The sequence below is a fragment of the Notolepis coatsorum genome (genome assembly GCF_963971535.1).
Source record: "Notolepis coatsorum genome assembly, chromosome: 12".
In the NCBI taxonomy this organism is placed as follows: Eukaryota; Metazoa; Chordata; class Actinopteri; order Aulopiformes; family Paralepididae; genus Notolepis; species Notolepis coatsorum.
In genome coordinates this window covers 94,234,466-94,255,030 of record NC_140176.1, presented here as the reverse complement: position 1 = coordinate 94,255,030, position 20,565 = coordinate 94,234,466, and the positions used below count along the sequence as shown (strand labels likewise).

The following is a 20,565-nucleotide window of genomic DNA, read 5'->3' as shown; positions in this document are numbered from 1 at the left end:
GACCAGGATCTCCCGGGGTCCCAGCAAGCCTAGTCTTTTGGCCGAACAGGACAACTGTTGCCTCGATGTCCCATAAGGCCGCAGTAGAGGCAAAGGCCGGACCTGAATCGGGCCTCCCGTTCGGCCGGACTAAGACGTGTGCGTCCCAGCTGCATGGGTTCCTCCCTGGTCACAGGCTGGGAGGTGAAGGACGTACCAGTCGCAGGGGTGGCAGAATGAGCAGCAGTCCAGTCACGAGAACTGGGGAACGGCTGGGGGTCCCAGTCGGGCTCGCTCGCGCCTTCTCTCCCGGAGGCGTCCATCGATGCGGATGGCGAGGCTGATTAGGGCCTCGAGCTAATCGGGCTCCTCCCGGGTGGCGAGCTGGTCCCTCACAGTTGAGACCCCTCAGGAAAGTGAGACGAAGCGCCCGGTCGTTCCAACCACTCTCGGTTGCAGCCAGTCTGAACTCCAGCGCGTAGTCGGTGACACTGCCACTGCCCTGCTGGAAGGTGCCCAACCGAGCTCCAGGGTCCTGGCCACAAGCTGGATGGTGGAATACCCTTCGAAGCTCCGCCACAAAATCTGAGTAGGAAAAACAGAAATGAGCCCTCATGGACCAGGAAGCAGTGAGCCACTGTGCTGCTCGGCCTGTGAGCAGGTTAGTCATGTAAGCCACCTGGGCAGACTGCGTCGTGAATCTGCTGGGTTGATGAATGAAAACTAGCTCACACTGCATGATGAACGTGGCACAGTCCTCGAAGTTACCGTCAAAGAGTCGTGGGCTGGAGAGATGGGGCTCCCGGGGGGCTGGGTTGGGAGGCGCAGGGTCTGCCGCGACGGCGGGGGCTAGGATGACTGGGGCTCTAGCAACAGGTGGGTCTAACAGTAGGGTGTTAATTAAGTGCTGTACTGAGGACCTGCAACTGCTGTAGGATATCTGCCTGCTGATTACCCTGCTAATTCTAGCACTCTGAGACTCTCAGGAATGTAGGGTGCGTTATAAATTAAATGTATTATTATTATGAGGACATACAAAGAAGTCTGGAGTGGCTGGACTTGGGCCCGGAGGCCCCTGCACAGCAACCACAGCCGCCTCTAGCTGTTGGGTGTGGGTGTTCGTCAGCTGGATCTGACCTGCCAAGGCTGCTCTAACGCTGTCTGCGTCGGCTGGGGTCGTCGACATGGTTGGGTCGTACTGTTATGGTTTGTATGCGACCCCAACAGCACGACACAGACAGGTAATCAGAGTTAGCCAAAACAAGGGCGTATTTATTTGAACAACAGAAATGTGCAACACTGTTCCTTTAAGGACAAAATTGATGTGTGAAAACAAACAGCGTCCAGTGACTGAGGGAATCTGGAACGTCCCCTTTAGGGAGAATGTCAATACGCCAAACGGGATAAGCAAGGCAGCGTCCAGTGACTGAGGGAATCTGGATGGTCCCCTGGGAGAATGTCAAAAAGCCAAACGGAATTAGCAAGGCAGCGTCCAGTAAACGTAGAATCAAAACAATTATTCAAAGGATATGAAAACACCCGAAGGCACAGAGTCCAGTGCTAACGTGGAATTGTTCAGAGACAGTCTTATTCAAGACTCACCAGGAGTAATGTCGACGGGCAATTCAACAAGCAAGGGTCCATGGAAAAGAAGAGCGCGTGCACAGCAGGAACATCCATGGGACTGCAGGGAAGCAACAACCATCTCACACTGGAGACCACGGGAGAACACGGCAGTAGATGGTGGAGACAAGACGACCCGACAACGAGTGACCTGCAGTCAGCGTATATGAATCCTCCCGACGAGCTGATTGGGATTCATCTCAGGTGCGTGATGTTGATTGACGTTTGAGAAGCACGCAGTGCTGGGCCAGCCTTCACAAAACGGATGGTCTGAGACAAACTGGTTAGAAACAGTTGGAAATCCCCTGGTCTCTTAAAGGGCCAGTAACCTTACCAGTAAACTTAAGTAAGTATGCAATCCTAGTAATAATCCTAGCTGGAGCATGTTATAATATCAAACAATTATATTGTTTATTGTGTATAAATCAATGTAGCTGTTATTTAGCGCATTGCTCAAACATACTTGTTTGCTGGTCTGGTCTGGACTCAGCACGGCGTCGAAGGTAATCGAAGGGATAATTTTTGAGCAAATGAATGATTACCTGTCAAAAAACAACCCTCTGTTTGAGTTTCAGTCTGGGTTCAGAACATCTCACTCCACAGATACATGTTTGCTGTATCTGACAGACCAAATTAAAACAGAAGTGGACAAGGGTACATTTTGTGGTATGGTCTTATTAGATTTGCAAAAAGCATTCATACTTGAGGGGTAGGACGCAAGTGGTAGAAGTGAATGGCACTATATCCTCTTCACTCCAGCCAACGTGTGGGGTGCCGCAAGGGAGTATTCTGGGTCCACTCTTATTTCTTTTATGTAAATGACATGAAGTCAGCCTGTGACTGTAATTTGTATCTTTTTGCGGATGATGCTGCTCTCCTGGTCTCCCATCAGGATAAAGGGGAGGTAGAAAGAGCACTCAGCCGTGAGCTACTGAAGATCAGTCACTGGCTGGTTGACAACAGGCTGTCCCTTCACCTATCGGGAAGACTGAAGCTATCCTCTTTGGTTCCGCCATTAGACTGAGGAGGTCTCCTGGGTTCAGGATAGTGGTGGCGGGAGACGTAGAGGTATCAGCCAGAGAAGAGGTCACCTACTTGGGCTGTGTTCTGGACAACACCCTATCAGGAGAGAGCATGGCACAAAGGGTAGCCACTAAGGTCAACCAGAGAGTACAATTCCTCACTAGGATTTCAACCTATGTAAACAGGTCAGCAATGGAAATCCTAGCGGGGGCCCTGGTTCAATGTCAATTTGATTATGCATGTTCCTCCTGGTACACCAGCATCACTGTCACTGAAGAATAGGCTGCAGACCGCACAAAATTAATTAGTTAAGACTCATTTTACAGTTGCATCCCAGGACAAAGATTTTACTCAGTTTGAGTAAAATTTACTCTGCGAAATTTACTGTGCACCTACAACAGTCTCATTTCGATAGCCTCAAGTGGCTCAGAGTAGATGAGCGAGTAACCCAAATGAAACTCAGCATGGTAGTAAATAATGTTGTTCCAAAATACCTCAGAAACTACTTCACCAAGGTCAGTGACGTACATGGTCACGGCACTAGAGGGAGCCATACAGATCTAGTCCCAGTAATGTAAAAGATTCATTGGGCAGAACTCATTCCTGTACTGTACTCGGTGGCAGTAGATTGAAATAGGCTACCAGCAAAGTAAAGAGCTGGATCAGGAGAAGCAGAACATGGGTTTAATTATATTTTATTTATCTTAGTTGTTTTTATTTATTTGTATGGTATTTTATTAGGTTTTGAGGGGTATATTTTAAATTTGTATTAATTGTATTTTATTGTATTTAATTTTTTACTGTATTTTATGTCCCTATGCTATGTTATGTCCTCCCCTATCTATCTATCTATCTATCTATCTATCTATCTATCTATCTATCTATCTATCTATCTATCTATCTATCTATCTATCTATCTATCTATCTATCTATCTATCTATCTATCTATCTTATCTATCTTATCTATCCTATCTATCCTATCTATCCTATCCATCTATCCATCTATCTATTCATTCTCTGAGCTCCTCTCCAGTCGAGCTTTCATAAAAAAAAATGTAATCCAAAAGATTTGAGGTAAAATCCTTGTGTCGCCTCTAGACCCTTCTTTCTCTCCTTCACATGAAGTTAAATCTACTCTACTACTAGAAATGAAAGTGAAACATAAGCTGCTCTGTACTGCAAAGTCTGCGCACACTAGGAATACCTTGAAGACTCTAACAGGAGCACTCATTCAAGGGTTCTACGACTATGCTTGCACCTCATGGTACCTAAGCACCTCAAACGCCATAAAACAAGATTACAAACATCACAAAACAAACTGGTCAGACTACTGCTTGACCTTACTCCTAAAACCTACCTTACCCCTGCCCATTTTGACAATCTAGGATGGCTTAGAGTAGACGACAGAGTACAGCAACTTGCAATGGGCCTGGTCTACAAGATACACTACACCACCATGGTACCCATGTACATGTCGAAATACTTCCCAAAGGTCAGTGAATACCACGACCACAACACCAGAGGGAGTTCCACAAATCATGTTCAACCCAGATTCGGCTCAAACAAGGGACTAAACACGTTTTGCAATTATGCCACAATAATGTGGAACGCCCTACCCACAGCCGTAAAGGAATGTGAATCCCTACCCTCCTTCAAAACCGCTCTCAAAGAGCACCTACGGGTGGCTGTAATTAGGAACTGGCCCCGGTAAATGTCAAAATTCCCACCGCCCCACCGACCCAACCCCCTCCAATGTACAGTTTCTTCCCCTTCGGATGTATATATTTTCTCTTCTTCTTGCACAGTACAGTAGATTTGTATATCTTGTATGTCATAAATGTCTTGATGAATTGAAAATGGACGACCCTTATGTAAATAAGACGAAAGTATTTGTCTGGTCTGCATCCTCTTAGCAGTTGTTTGTATTGTATTGTACCCATTCTGCAATCTGTTAATAAAGTTTTCAATCAATCAATCAAACACTTTAAGTATTAATAACATATTTTATAAATTAAGAGTTTTTTTTATTTGATGAATGTGGGCACTGATACAGTATGCAAAAATTTACTAAATGGGTTTTATTTCTATATATTTTTTTCTTTCTTTTTTAAACAACGGTGACTTGACTGAACTGATGTCAGGGGGCAGCCAGAGACTCAACTAAGTTAAGTCTAACTACACTTCAGCCCGAGACTCAACTAAGTTAACCTGTTAATTAATCTGTAGACCGTTTTCGCCTAAAGGTACATGCCTAAGTAAATGGAAGATTGCTCCACTTCTGCAAGGTCAATTTGCATGGTATCTAGGAACATCTAGGGACCTGGGGGTATGTATTTCCAGTGTCAGAAATATTGTGTCTGTTACTAGTAATTATTCAATTGTAATGAATAAATTAATTATGATTAATTATGATTTATGATTTTGATGATGATGATAAAAAATTGATACGGGTAGGAGAAAATGCTCACTGAGCTCATTCACCACCTTATTGAGATCATGTGTACAAAAAATCTAAGCAAATGAACGGCGGGAAGATGATTAAACAGAAGGATTTGTAGATACAGTAATGAATGATAATCGACTTTAATTATAAATTCATATTTGACCTTGAACTTGACCTTGACTTTATTATGGCCAAATCATACATCTATGGATAGGGGAAATGCTCCTCTTTCCAATGGCAGGGTTGAATCTGGATTTAGTCATTTCTTGCGGTTTTTACGATAATTAGTATTTTCCGATAAATTTGTATTTCCGATCAAAGATGAAAAAAGAAAAGAAAAAAGAAAATGTATATTCTCCTTTGGTTCATTACAATTTACTCAAGCCTAGTAACAGACCAAATATTTTTGAGACTGGGAATAGATTCCCTGAGATCCATAGATGTCCCTAGATACCAAGAACATGCAAAAAAGTTTTCATATAAAAATCGGATCATCACATAAGACGAATACTGCACATACTAGATGCAGACAAAGAAGACACCATACCTAAGGCGATGCTGTCCCTGGATGCTATGAAAGCCTTTGACAGGCTGGAATGGTCGTTTCTATGGGCAGTATTAGAAAGGATGGGGTTAGGAAAAGGATTCATTGATATGATTAAAGTATTATACAAAGACCCATCGGCCATGATTACAACAGGTACATTCATCTCCAAAATCTTTCCGGTATCACGCTCAGCCAGACAGGGTTGCCCTCTTAGTCCCGGACTATTCGATCTATCATTAGAGCCTTTAGCACAATATATAAGACAATCCCAATACATGGAACCAATCGTAATCAAGGGCACACAACATAAAATTAGTTTATATGCGGACGACGTAATATTGTTCATGCAAAGCCCCAACACCACATTGCCTCATCTACTCAAGTTGATAGAGAACTTTGGTGATTTATCGGGATTTAAAATAAATTGGCCGAAGTCGGCTTTCCTTCCACTTAACACCCATGCAAAAAAAGACACAACCCTCCCAGGTGAGATACCCATGGTAAAACATTTTAGATGCTTGGGTGTGGAAATATTTCCCACCATAAGACAAACGGTGAAGCACAATTACACAAAAATACAGAACAAAATCAAAGACGACCTGGACAGGTGGGCAAAACTTAAAAACTCAGTACAGGCAAGGGTATCAATAATTAAGATGGATGTACTACCAAGAATCAACTTCATCAGTTCAATGCTACCGTTACCCCCTCCAGAGGGTTACTGGAAAAGATTACACTCCTCCACATACAAATTTATTTGGAATAACAAACCACCTCGCATAAAAAGATCCACCGCACAGAGAAATAAAGCAGACGGTGGCTTGGCAGTTCCAGATTTTTTCCAATATTTTAAGGCATACACATTAAGACCATTGACAATATGGTTTGATCCCCAGGCATTGGTATCCTGGAGAAAATTGGAAGAAAACATAGTAGCCCCACATAGACTGAAGGACATAGCACACACTAAACTACCAATCAAGCACTGTGAGCGGAGATTTGGCCCCATAATTACCCATGCAATCCGGATATGGCGTGAAACACAAAAAAAATATCCTAACCCTCAAAAATGGCATAATCATACTCCCATATTCAATAACAATGCACTCTTAATGGAAAAACGTCCTATAAGATTCCCTATATGGGAAGAGCAAGGCATACACTCATTAGGGGATATTTTTAATAACCAGGGTTTTTGTAGTTATGGAGAAATATGCACAAAGTTTAACCTCACCGAGTCCACATGGCTTTTTTACATACAGTTACGCCTATGTTTGAGGTCTCACGGTGTTCCATTAGACATACCAGTTGAACACCACAGATACCACAAATTCTTCTATGAAAGAGAAACATTGAGAGGTTTTGTATCAGGTTTTTATTATCAATTACTAACGTCCTCGTATGAAACCCTCCAACTAGACTCTGTCTGGAGGAGGGATATACCAGACCTGGAAAGTGACTTTGATTGGCAAGAAGCATGGGCAAATGTCCGTCTTACATCAAGGAACCCGGACCATCAACAAATCAATCTTAACTATATTCACAGGACATACTTGACTCCTATAAGACTGAACAGAATGGGCCTTAAACAAGACTCAAAATGCTCCCAATGTACAAATGGAGACGAAGGGTAATTTATGCACATGTATTGGGACTGCCCACCAGTTAAGGCATTCTGGAAAGATGTGACCCATCAATTATCAAAACTCGTATCTTGGAATATACCAGTACACCCCTCTGTATTACTATTGAATGATGTTTTTGAGTTTGCAGTAAATCCACAGCTAAAGAGATTGGTTTTATCGGGTATCACAGTAGCTAAAAAACTGATCGCATCACGCTGGTTTCAACCGGAAAAAATGTGCCGGAAGGTTTGGTCTCTTACATATCTCGATGTGATTTATCAAGAAATATCTACAGCAAGAATTCTGGGTCTCAACGAATCCAAAATGTCAATGTGGTTAGAAGGCCCAACCCTGCAGGTTCTATACAACAAGAGGTGCAAATCCAGAGCCTGCAGGATAATGAAAGACCCTCACCACCCCAATAACAGCCTGTTTCAGCTGCTGAGGTCAGGCAGACGCCTGCGAACCCCAGCTACTAGGACAGAGCGGCTTAGGCTCAGCTTCTTCCCCCAGGCCATCAGAGCCATGAACAATGAACATTGAGTGCTCAGAACATTGAACTGTCCACACACAAGCACACATGAACACACACACGACACGCACACTGTGCACGCTCACACACGAGCAGCCACTTAACACTTTAACATGAGCGGGCACACACTCATGTCGCACACACGCACACTTATGGCCAAAGGAAAGGACACTTTAAATTAGAATAACAGGAACAGTGTATTGCACTACCAAAGCTAACTAGCATGTCCCATATGCTCTGTAAATAACTATGTACAGATACCGAGATGTCACTCCATGTTACCTGTTACTGCACAATGTTGTTTTCTTCTTTGATTCTATTATATGTACCACTGTATTGCACATCGTTGCGGGCTAGACCACCCGCATTTCATTGTATACCTGTATGCCGTGACAATTAAAACTCTTGACTTGACTTGACTTGAAGTGGTGGAGAGAATAAAAGCTAGCTTATAATGGTAGTGTCTGGTTAGGAGTGAGGGATAATGGAGGTACTATCCAAGGAGGGGTCCGGGAGGGGGGGGTTCGAGCTGGAGCATATGTGTGTAGGGTTTTAGAAAATAGGTATTAGGGGTATATCCTGTATAAGGCATTTGTATAATTGGTAATTTCGTTGGATATACACTGTATACGGTAAAATATTATTATAGACTTTTTTTTGTTTTCTGTTTCTGTACTTGCATGTCATTTTAGCCACCTTGACTGTTAATTTCATTATGCATTGTGTGTTGAGTACTGACTTTTAATAATTTTTGTTTTGCAATAATAAAAAAAAAAAAAAAATCGGATCATGGGCATAGTTGACTCTTTACAGGCACAGTCATTGTGGATTTTCTGTCGGGATACAATCATACAAGAACAGTATGTGTCATGACTCGACGTATTGAACCCAATATGCAGATAATGACAAATGGTAGACAGGTCTTGTTAAAACCCAGCAGGGGTATATTTAATTAGCAAAGGAGTAGTCAGGTATCCAGGTAGAGGTCGATACACAGGGGATTCTCGTACAGTCCAGGGGCGTGCATGGGACAGGAGAGTCAGACAGGCAGGGGTCGAGACACGGATACAGGGTAGTCAGCCAGGCAGGGGTCAGAGCAGGTGCAGGTCCTCATACATTCCGGGAAAAGGCAAGGAGAGTAGTCAGGCAGGCAGGGGTCAGAGCACGTCTTATCGAGAGCCAGAGATCAGGGTGAAGAGCCAGGTAGGACTGCGGGGAAAGGAGGACAACAAAGGGTTAGGCACGTTCGAAGAACAACAGACTAGATAACTATACGAGAGCAGAATAACACGACTAACTGGAAAACACAAAGTTATGATCTGGCAGCATCATGACATCTGAGGCGGGGTTATATAGATGACGTAATCGGCCCACAGACGTCAATCAGCTGCTCCGCTGACAGCAGCACACCTGCACTCCATACCTGACTAACGAGAGAGAGAGAGAGAGAGAGAGAGAGAGAGAGAGAGAGAGAGAGAGGAAGGGAGTAGCCAGGCAGAGACTGTGACAGTATGACTGCTAAACATTAGTTTTACATTAGTTTTCAGGCTATAAAATGTCCGTTTACATTTGTTTATAATGGGAGAAGTAAAACAGATGAGTCTCGTTGGGTAGTAAAATATCTAAATATCTTCTATCTGTGGGTCACACACTTCATGTGTGAATATGTAAATCCTAAAGGGTTGTATTTGTCCTGCACGTCCATACAGGCTCCACCCCTTTGATGCATGCAGTGTCCGGGAGACAGGTGGACACAGTCAAACTGCTGCTGAAGATGGGAGCTTCCATCAACACTCAGGACGCCTGTGGAAGGACATCGCTCTCTCTGGCAACATACCTAGTGAGTGGTTTTGATTGATTGATTGATTGAAAACTTTATTAACAGATTGCAGAATGGGTACAGTACAATACAGCTCAATACATACAATTGTTAAGGGGATGCAGACCAGAGAAAGACTTTCGTCTTGTTTACATCAGGGTCCCCCATTTTCAATTCACCGTACCTCATCGTACCCTGCTCCTCTCCATGGCAACATACCTAGTGAGTGGTACCCTGCTCCTCTCCATGGCAACATACCTAGTGAGTGGTACCCTGCTCCTCTCCATGGCAACATACCTAGTGAGTGGTACCCTGCTCCTCTCCATGGCAACATACCTAGTGAGTGGTACCCTGCTCCTCTCCATGGCAACATACCTAGTGAGTGGTACCCTGCTCCTCTCCATGGCAACATACCTCAAGTTCAAGTTCAAGTTCAAGTTCTTTAATAGTTGTCATACAGAAGTACAGAATACTTTCATACAAAATGCTTCTTACTGTTACGCTCCAGAGACGTATAACGTGCTAGACAAGATAGTATCAAATAACATAATATAGCATGTAATTTAGAAGAAGAAAAATGAAGAAAAATGAGGTCACAGTGTTCGGTATAGACATATGTACAGTGTTCTGAGTTACCATATAATATACAATACTATGCAGTGTACTAATGTACAGTACTATCTAGTGCAAAGCAGAAATGGGATGAGGTACAATTTTAGGTACAATTTACAGTAAGGTGTACGAGTTGTAGTGCAATCCTTCATCAATAAATATAAAGTGTGGGGAGTGGGTGCTACAGTGTGTTTGTTTAAAGTGGGTGTGTGCTATAAAGTGTGTGGAGTGGGTGCTACAGTGTGTTTGTTTAAAGTGAGTGTGTGCGTGTGGATGTGTGTGCTATGTGCGTTTGGTGGTTGTTGTTGTGTAGTGTTCATTCATTGTTCGTTTAGCAGCCTGATGGCCTGGGGATAGAAGCTTCTTCTGAGTCTTTCTGTGCTCGCCTTGAGACTCCGGTATCGCTTGCCTGACCGCAGCAGTTCAAAGAGGCAGTTGTTCGGGTGACTGGAGTCTTTAATGATTCTCTTAGCCTTGCCCTTGCAACGCTTGTTGTAAATGTTCTGGAGGGTGGGGAGCCCCCCTCCAATTGTGCGTTCGGCTGAACGTGTCACTCTTTGTAGTCTGCTTCGGTCTTGTGCAGTGCTATTCCCAAACCAGGAGGTGATGTTGCCGGTCAAGATGCTCTCTATTGTACATGAGTAGAAGTTCTTAAGGATCTTCTGACTGACTTGGAATTTCCTTAGGCGCCTGAGGAAGTAGAGGCGTTGTCGTGCCTTCTTCACAACACTGTCAATGTGTGTGGTCCATGTCAAGTCCTCGGATATGTAGGCTCCGAGGTACTTAAAGCTGTTGACTCTCTCAACCGGTGCCCCGTCGATGCTGAGGGGGCTGTAGTCCTTGACCCCCGACCTCCTGAAGTCCACAATCATCTCCTTTGTTTTGCTGACGTTCAGGGAGAGGCTGTTTTCCTGGCACCATCCCGCCAGGACCTTGACCTCTTCCAGGTAGGCCCTCTCGTCGTTGGCAGAGATCAGGCCCACCACCACTGTGTCGTCAGCAAATTTGATGATTGTATTGCTACTCCGCTGAGCCACACAGTCGTGTGTGTACAGGGAGTAGAGGAGGGGACTCAGAACACAGCCCTGGGGGGCCCCTATGTTGAGGGTGATGGATGAGGAGGTGCAGTTGCCTGCTCTCACCACCTGGGGTCTGCCAGTCAGGAAGTCCAAGACCCACTGGCAGAGGTCATAGCCCAAGCCCAGGTCCCTGAGCTTGGCTATGAGTATGGAGGGGACTATGGTATTGAATGCCGAGCTGTAGTCGATGAATAGCATTCTCACATAGTTCCCCTGCCTCTTGTCCAGGTGTGATGCTGCTGTGTGCAGCACATGGGCTATGGCGTCCTCCGTGGACCTGTTGGGGCGGTATGCAAATTGCAGGGGGTCCATGTTGATGGGGAGGGAGGAGCAGATGTAGCCCTTTACTAGCTTCTCAAAGCACTTCATGGCTATGGAGGTGAGAGCTACAGGGCGGTAGTCATTGAGGCAAGCAGGCTTGGATTTTTTGGGTACAGGGATAATAGTGGACTTCTTCAGGCAGGTGGGGATGACAGCCTGTTCTAAGGACAGGTTAAATATGTCAGTGAATACTGGGGCCAGTTGGTCGGCACAGACTTTTAGGACGCGGCCGGGGATGCCGTCCGGACCTGCTGCCTTCCTGATATTCACTTTTTTAAAGGTCCGCCTCACCTCATGCTCTGTTACCCTGAACACTGCGCCTCCATCAGCAGCCGACCCCCCCCCCCCCCATTGCCGTGGCTTGTGAGCTGGTGTTGTTATTACCAGCATCAAACCTCGCATAGAAGGTATTGAGGTCATTTGCTAAGGAGATGTCACTGTTCAGTTTGAGGGAGGCGCCTTTGTAGTCTGTCATCGTTTTGAGCCCCTGCCACATAGCTCTAGAGTCAGCTTGTTCAAACTGGAGTTCAATTTTATCCCTGTAGCGCCGTTTGGCCTCTGACACTGTCCTCCTTACGTTGTATCGCGCCACCTTGTGGTCATTCATGTTGCCTGCCACTAGGCCGTCGTTGTATGCTTTGGTGCGCTCTCTCAGAGCTTCACGGACGGATTTGTCTACCCAGGGTTTTTGATTTGGGTAAACTCTCATTTTGGTAGTGGGGATTGTTTCTTCCACCCTAGTACAAACATAGTCCAGCACTGTCTCCGTGTAGACATTAATGTTATCTGTGTCGCGGAACACATTCCAGTCTGTGCAGTGAAACACAGACCGGAGCGTCTCCTCTGACGTCAAATCCCATTTCTGCACCTCTCGCGAGACTACAGGAGTACTTTTAATTCTCTGTTTGTACTTTGGTGAAAGAAAGATTGACGCGTGATCTGATTTACCAAAGCCACTATCAGAATGAGCCTTGTAGCCACCTTTAAATTGCGTGTAACAGTGATCTAGGATGTTACCGCCTCTGGTGTTGCAAGTCACATGCTGATAGAAGTCAGGTAATACCTTTCTCAGATTGGCGCTGTTGAAATCGCCCAGCACCAAAATGGCGGCGTTAACGTTCGTCGCTTGTATTCTATTTACCTCGTCGTGGAGTCTGGAGAGCGCAGCGTTGTTGCTGGCTTGCAGTGGAATATACACTCCGATCAGGATGATCGCCGTTAACTCCCTCGGGAGGAAGAAAGGACGACACTTGATGGTTATATATTCCAGGTCTGGGGAGCAGTGGTTGGATAATTCCTTCACGTTAGTTGGATCGCTCCAATTTTTGTTAAACATGAAGGCAATACCTCCTCCACGTTGTTTACCGGACTCTGATGTCCGATCCTTGCGATGGATAAAGAAGTGATCGGCTGGTTGAATTGCGTGGTCTGGAACCTCCGGCGTGAGCCACGTTTCAGTGAAGCAGAGAACGTTGCAGTCCCTAACGTCTCTTTGGTATTGAATCCTTGCTCGGATGTCATCCAGTTTATTGTCAATTGATTGTACATTGGCTAGCAATATACTGGGTAGTGGTGTCCTGTGCCGCCTGGTTCTCAGCCTGTTACGGACTCCAGCTCTCTTTCCTCGCCGTCTGGGTCCTCTGTTCCTGGGATCAAGGAACAAAGGATCTGGTCCTAACCTCCGGAGAATTTCTTCAGGCCATTGTTGTAGTGAGTGGTACCCTGCTCCTCTCCATGGCAACATACCTAGTGAGTGGTACCCTGCTCCTCTCCATGGCAACATACTGTAAGCATCCAAAGGATATAATGGGACAATGATATTATCAACTGATATATAATATTGTCTACTCAGTCCTACTATTGTCATTGGCTCATATCCACAGATATACTGTTGCTGGCAGGTAATCTGTGACAAAGTAGCTTATATCTTTCTATTATGTTTTATTAATATGTGGACGTGTCATTTGATATAGCATCAAAGAGGCTTGTTGCTCAAATGGATCAGCCATATGTAACAACTAGTCATTACATGTTTTTTTTTTTTTTGCTTAGATAATCAGAAAGTGGTAATCCACAAGAACCAATTTTGTCTTTGTTTCGGCGAAATCAGAGAACACTATAACATACCTCAACTAACCCCTAAACCATGAGAGAGAGAGAACACTACAACATTCATCTGGACCAAACAGGGAGTGAATGAAGTGAAAGCTTGGGGGCAAACAGGAAGTAGTTGACCAATGAGTTAGAACAATAGATGCTCACACAGGTTGGAGTATCACAGGTAATCACTTATTGCTCACAAGGTGGTGAAAGCCACGCCCCTCCAGAAATATCTCATTATAGTGGAAGTCAGTAGTGGGCTGTTCTACCCGTCACATAATATATATCCATATATATCACACTAGCAGACCTTTCTTCACTGTGTTCCAGCAATACCTGTACAGAAGACAGTCTGGCCCAAGTCTAAAAACCTCTAAACCACATCCTTGCATTGATTTCTTAGAGTAAACAGTGATCCCAGATAATGGGAGTAGACTGTAATGTTTTTGCTTCAAAGTTTCCTCAATATTTTTTATAGATCAACTGAAATAAGTTGAAACAAGGGCTTCTTTTTTCCATCCATCTTCTTACAGAATGGCTGGCCTTCGAAAGAGTCCAGTGAATGGGCCCTTCCCAAACCTGCTTCACTCATATCATATATTAAACATACATTTATGGCCTTCATGAGTGCCCCTCGCGGCTCTGCTTACAAGCTCATTGTGTATTTGAGCAAACATCTCTCCGTGAATCAAACGGCTGAAATCACCTGCTTTTTGTCTGTGTTCCTCAGGGCTGGCTGGAGGGCTGCGTGTGTCTGCTGCGTAACGGCGCCAAGCAGAACATCGCGGACAAGAACGGGCGCATGCCTCTCCACGCGGCCACAGCTGAGCTCGACCCCAAGTAAGGGCCCCTCCCCGATCCCTCTGCTGATCCCTCCCTGATCCCTCCCCGATCCCTCCGCTGATCCCTCCGCTGATCCCTCTGCTGATCCCTCCCAGATCCCTCCCTGATCCCTCCCCAATCGCTCCCCGATCCCTCCACTGATCCCTCCCCCCGATCCCTGCCTGATCCCTCCCCCCGATCCCTCCTTGATCCCTCCCTGATCCCTCCCCGATCCCTCCCCTGATCCCTCCCTGATCCCTCCCTTGTAGTTTATATCAATAGAAGCTCTCAGTAGTTTATATCAATAGAAGCTTCAGTTTATATCAATAGAAGCTTCCGTTTATATCAAAGAAAGCTGGAAGGGGGGAAATAAATGATACCCTCACAGGAGTTTCACGTTCTGTTTTATTTGTCACGTATAAAAGGTACATGTACATTACAGTGAAATGCTCGGTTCTGTATGAGCCTCCTGAGAAGAAAAGTTAAAAGAATAAAGACCAAACACTATACAAAATATACAATATACAAAACTAAAGTAGAGAGAGCTGGCGTGCGTGTGTGTCTGTGTCTGTATGTGTGTGTGTGTGTGTCTGTATGTGTTTGTGTGTGTGTTTGTGTCTGTGTGTGTTTGTGTGTGTCTTTGTGTCTGTGTGTGTATTCTGTACTTCTGTATGACAACTATTAAAGAAACTTGAACTTGTCTGTACGTGTTTGTGTGTGTGTATTCGTGTGTGTTTGTGTGTGGGTGTGTGTGTGTGTGTCTGTGTCTGTGTCTGCATGTGTGTGTGCGTGTGTGTGTGTGTGTGTGTGTGTGTGTGTGTGTGTGTGTGTGTGTGTGTGTGTGTGTGTGTGTGTGTGTGTGTGTGTGTGTGTGTGTCCATGGAGACGGCAGACCTTTGCTTGACGACGCTCAGCAGCAGCTGCTTGACTGGGTTTCCTCTCTTATCGCTTTCTCTTCCTCTTCTCCTCGCTCTCTCTCTCTCTCTCTCTCTCTCTCTCTCTCTCTCTCTCTCTCTCTCTCTCTCTCTCTCTCTCTCTCTCTCTCCCTTCACCCCTCTTCCTCTTCTCTCTCTCTCTCTCCCTCTCTCTCTCTCTCCCTCCACCCCTCTCTCTCTCCCTCCACTCCTCTTTCTCTTCTCCTCTCTCTCTCTCCCTCCACTCCTCTTTCTCTTCTCCTCTCTCTCTCCCTCCACCCCTCTTTCTCTCACCCCCTGCCCTCCTGAGGCCTCCTGTTCCTCCTCTACCTTGTTTACTTCCCCTCCCCTCCCCCCTCCCCCCTCCGCCTCCCCCACATCCTACCATTTTCCTTGGAAGGCTGGCTGACTGGCTTCCAGGAAAGGAGTTGAACACTAGTTCTGTCTGTCTGTCTGTCTGTCTGTCTGTCTGTCTGTCTGTCTGTCTGTCTGTCTGTCTGTCTGTCTGTCTGTCTGTCTGTCTGTCTGTCTGTCTGTCTGTCTGTCTGTCTGTCTGTCTGTCTGTCTGTCTGTCTGTCTGTCTGTCTGTCTGTCTGTCTGTCTGTCTGTCTGTCTGTCTGTCTGTCTGTCTGTCTGTCTGTCTGTCTGTCTGTCTGTCTGTCTGTCTGTCTGTCTGTCTGTCTGTCTGTCTGTCTGTCTGTCTGTCTGTCTGTCTGTCTGTCTGTCTGTCTGTCTGTCTGTCTGTCTGTCTGTCTGTCTGTCTGTCTGTCTGTCTGTCTGTCTGTCTGTCTGTCTGTCTGTCTGTCTGTCTGTCTGTCTGTCTGTCTGTCTGTCTGTCTGTCTGTCTGTCTGTCTGTCTGTCTGTCTGTCTGTCTGTCTGTCTGTCTGTCTGTCTGTCTGTCTGTCTGTCTGTCTGTCTGTCTGTCTGTCTGTCTGTCTGTCTGTCTGTCTGTCTGTCTGTCTGTCTGTCTGTCTGTCTGTCTGTCTGTCTGTCTGTCTGTCTGTCTGTCTGTCTGTCTGTCTGTCTGTCTGTCTGTCTGTCTGTCTGTCTGTCTGTCTGTCTGTCTGTCTGTCTGTCTGTCTGTCTGTCTGTCTGTCTGTCTGTCTGTCTGTCTGTCTGTCTGTCTGTCTGTCTGTCTGTCTGTCTGTCTGTCTGTCTGTCTGTCTGTCTGTCTGTCTGTCTGTCTGTCTGTCTGTCTGTCTGTCTGTCTGTCTGTCTGTCTGTCTGTCTGTCTGTCTGTCTGTCTGTCTGTCTGTCTGTCTGTCTGTCTGTCTGTCTGTCTTGTCTTGTCTTGTCTTGTCTTGTCTTGTCTTGTCTTGTCTTGTCTTGTCTTGTCTTGTCTTGTCTTGTCTTGTCTTGTCTTGTCTTGTCTGGTCCAGGGCCCTATTCCCCGTACCTGGTTCAACTAAGTCTATCAAGAGTCCCATTATCCAGATTCAATTAACCCGATGTTTGAATCCGGGATTTCCCTGTTCCTCGAACGCTGATTCAGTCTCGTTCATTTGAACCAGACTTGAGACTCAGGATAATCCTGATTTTCTAACGGCATTGATTGATTTAAAACTTTATTAACAGATTGCAGAATGGGTACAATGCAGTACGGCTCAATAGCCTCGCAGACAAGTTAAATGCATAATCTATAGGCTAATTTTAAGTCCCTCATTACCCCAATCAATCAGATTATATTTCTTTAAACGTTCCTGCTGGCAGTAGGATTATGGATTGAATAATCAAATGAGATCTTGCTAGCGAAGATAATTAGTTCAACTCTTTCAGAATAAGGATACGGCTCTCTTATCCATTGATGGATGTATGGTGGATGTTTTATTCATCTGGCACCGTGGTGTGATGGTTGGTCCTTATGCCTTTCACGCGGACGACCCGCGTTCGAATCCCCCTTTTTCTATTTTTTGTTTTTCTTTTTGCAATGTAAATGCTTCAATTTGGTGCACTTTGAGAGTTATATAAAGAATGACATCCTCAATGCATGTCGATTTATAATATTTTAACTTAAAACTAGGCTACTTTTGCGTATATTCATTAATATTATATTCCAAAAAAATTATATTGGAAACGCGGGGTTTCGAACTAGGGTCGTCCGCTTGACAGGAGTGAGCACTAGCCGTTGCACCACTGTGCCAGACGGGATATATCCATTGTGTATCCGTCAATGGACAAGAGACCCGTGTTTCGAATATTTTTCTTTTGAATGAAGTTTTATCTCTTTATTCTCAAATGCATTAATGTGACGTCAACGGCTCATTCAATTGCTCAAATCCGTCAAACAGCGCATCTCATCAGACATTTTAATCCCAGTTACAATATCACAATAACGTGTGAGTGATGATACAATTCAACAATCCTCAGATTCCTCGTAATTCATAATCCACAAAAACCACAATCCACGCATAGACACTTCAATTTTATGCTTGAATGAAACACAATCCGGGCGCTCCGTTAAGCAAATCTACAGCGGAGAATATATGAAACTAATCAGAGCCAAACGGCCGATAGGTTTCATTCATTAAAAATATCCCCGCGGGATTCACATTTGCAATGCGCCGTTATTAAAATAACCACATGCAGCGTGTATCGCGACTCCGAGCGCCGTATATGACGTGCATTATTTTATTTAGGACAAAGTAAATCTATAGGCTGAATATGATTTATTATCAGCATTTAGTTCTATTATTATACATTTCAAAAGCCCCCTCTAGGAAAACGAAGCACAAAAACATAATTTAGAATGGTATAATGGGATCTAGACTGTGAGAAATATTTCAGGAAGCGAGCTGGCATTTCTTTGCGAGGGCGTGGCCATGGTTCATCCAGCTAACTGAACTTAACCCTGCTCCGGACGCCTATAGCTTATTAACAGCGGAAGAGTGCTGCAGAGTGCTTCCGCGTTTTCCCTGATTGGCTGCGACACGCCCCGCGGCAGCGCGGCAGCCGCAGAGCGGAGCGGCAGAGCTTGCGGCATTATGTAGCCGTAATCCCCAATGTTTTTCATTCAACGCTTAGCTCAACTGGCAGCGCTGCTGTGCTGTGGATCCTGCGGTCCATTGGTGATAAGTTCGATTTGCTTAAATTATTATTATTTTTTTTAACGTGCATTCTTTCGCCGGTTACGTTTAGGCATGTTAACTTTAAGCATTGTTTCGGAGTTGGTTATGGTTAAGGTTAGGCATTGTTTCGGAGTTGGTTAAGGTTAGAAGGGTTAAGTTTAGGCGCTGTTAAGGAGCTGGTTAAGGTTAGAGTTTGTCTTAGAGAATGGCAATATTCTTTTGGAGTTGGTTATGGTTAAGGTTAGGCATGGTTAAGGTTAAGGTTAGGCATTGTTTCGGAGTTGGTTAAGGTTAGAAGGGTTAAGTTTAGGCGCTGTTAAGGAGCTGGTTAAGGTTAGAGTTTGTCTTAGAGAATGGCAATAGACAGCCTATTTCCGCGCTGCAGCTCTCTCGCGCTGCCGCGGTCACATGGGCTTGTGTGTGTGTGACCTCCCCCCTCTGGATGACAACAACAGAGATTCACTCTGCGTCCTCCTGTTTCTGTCTCACCATCTGGTGCATTGAATTCTCACTAACTGCTGGGAGTAAGCCTTCCTTAGAATGTCTACGGCAGTGGTGCCCAACCAGTCGATTGCGATCGACAGGTAGATCGCGGGCTGATTTCAAGTAGATCTCGATTAATAAAATTCGATTATAAAAAAAATAAAAATAATCAACTCTGCCTCTCTTTGTTAACTACAACAAGCAATGCTGTTTGTTATTTAAGATGAGGTCGGACTCGGCACTGACAGATTTGTGTTCATTATGCTGCTTTTATAAAGCCTCAAATGACGGCTTACAATATTTAATGAAAGCAAAGTGTTTTGTTTGTCTAAGATTAAAAAAGGTTTAAACTTTACAGCACTGACAAAGTTGAACAAAGTGCTGTACAAGTCCCACAACATTAAAAAAAAATATTATAAAAAAAATTTAAATGTATCTCGAAGCTTCGAATTAAAATCGAATCTCGGCCCCAAAGCTTTGAATTTCCAAAAAAAATTAGAAGGTCAGCCCTACTACAGATAGCTCATTATATCAACAGCGTTGTTGTTTGCAGGCTTGCAGCTGTTGGTTAGCTAGCTATCGTTCTCAGTTGGCTAACGTTAGCTACTAGATAGCTAATACTGGCCTACCTTTTAATTTGCAATGGAATGGCTAGCTAACTAACTGTACAAATCGATGTGATTGGCTGAGACCGTAATTTGTACGGTTGGCTGGATTGGGGGTGGCCAGCTGGCTAGCTTTTCAATCAATCAAGCTGGCAGTTCGTAGTGCAGTAGCTGGCTGGATAGCTGTTGTATTGTGGGTTAAGGTAGCCAGCTGGCTGGCTGGCAGTTCGTGGTGCAGTAGCTGGCTAGATAGCTGGCTAATGTTGGCCAATATAGCTGTAACTGAATGATGCTAGCCTTATGTGGTCTTATGAGTTTCAGTTCATAGGAAAATACTTTGACTATAATGGTCAGAAGTAAATTAACTGTATATACTCTTTTAGAAACTCTGTCTCTTAAACAGTACTGTATATCTTGTATGTCATAAATGGCTGGATGTAACAGTACTGTTTATCTGTATGTCAAATGTTATGATGAATTGAAAATGGGGGACCCTGATGTAAACAAGACGAAAGTCTTTCTCTGGTCTGCCTCCCCTTAACAATTGTGTGTATACTGTACATGGTCCTAAACGTTATGACTGATCATGCACGGGTGAACGGAGGGGGGGGGGGGTCGTTTATAATTCTGTGATCGTCGTTAAATGATTTATGTAGTATGGGTGATATATAGATCAGAGCAGTTTGTATGGATAATAATAAACAAAAACGCTGAAACTCACGTCAGTCTCCTCTTACCGTTGGGCGATGAGAGTGGAGCAAACAGATCCCAGTTATGTGATGGGGATCGAGGCGATCCATTTCCGGTTTGTATAATACTAATACATGCCCAAATCATGTGGATTATTGAGTTATGGCAACGATCCATATCCACGGTGTGTGTCTTGAGTCCCGCGACGATATACGAGTGGCCGGACGGATTTGGAAGACGCACCGAGTTCCAACGGGCATATCCGGTTTGGCAACTCGCCGA

The 20,565-nt window shown here is 44.8% G+C and overlaps 1 protein-coding gene across 1 annotated transcript in view; it reads left to right on the top strand.

The window, feature by feature from the left end:
* Positions 1-20,565, top strand: part of ankrd55 (ankyrin repeat domain 55) — a gene marked incomplete at both ends in the record, with an annotated part of 106,567 nt that overhangs the window by 35,654 nt on the left and 50,348 nt on the right. Inside the window, 2 exons of the mRNA XM_084325945.1 lie at positions 9,482-9,612; positions 14,434-14,543. Coding sequence (XP_084182071.1) covers positions 9,482-9,612; positions 14,434-14,543 — 241 coding nt within the window. The remainder of the gene's footprint in view (positions 1-9,481; positions 9,613-14,433; positions 14,544-20,565) is intronic.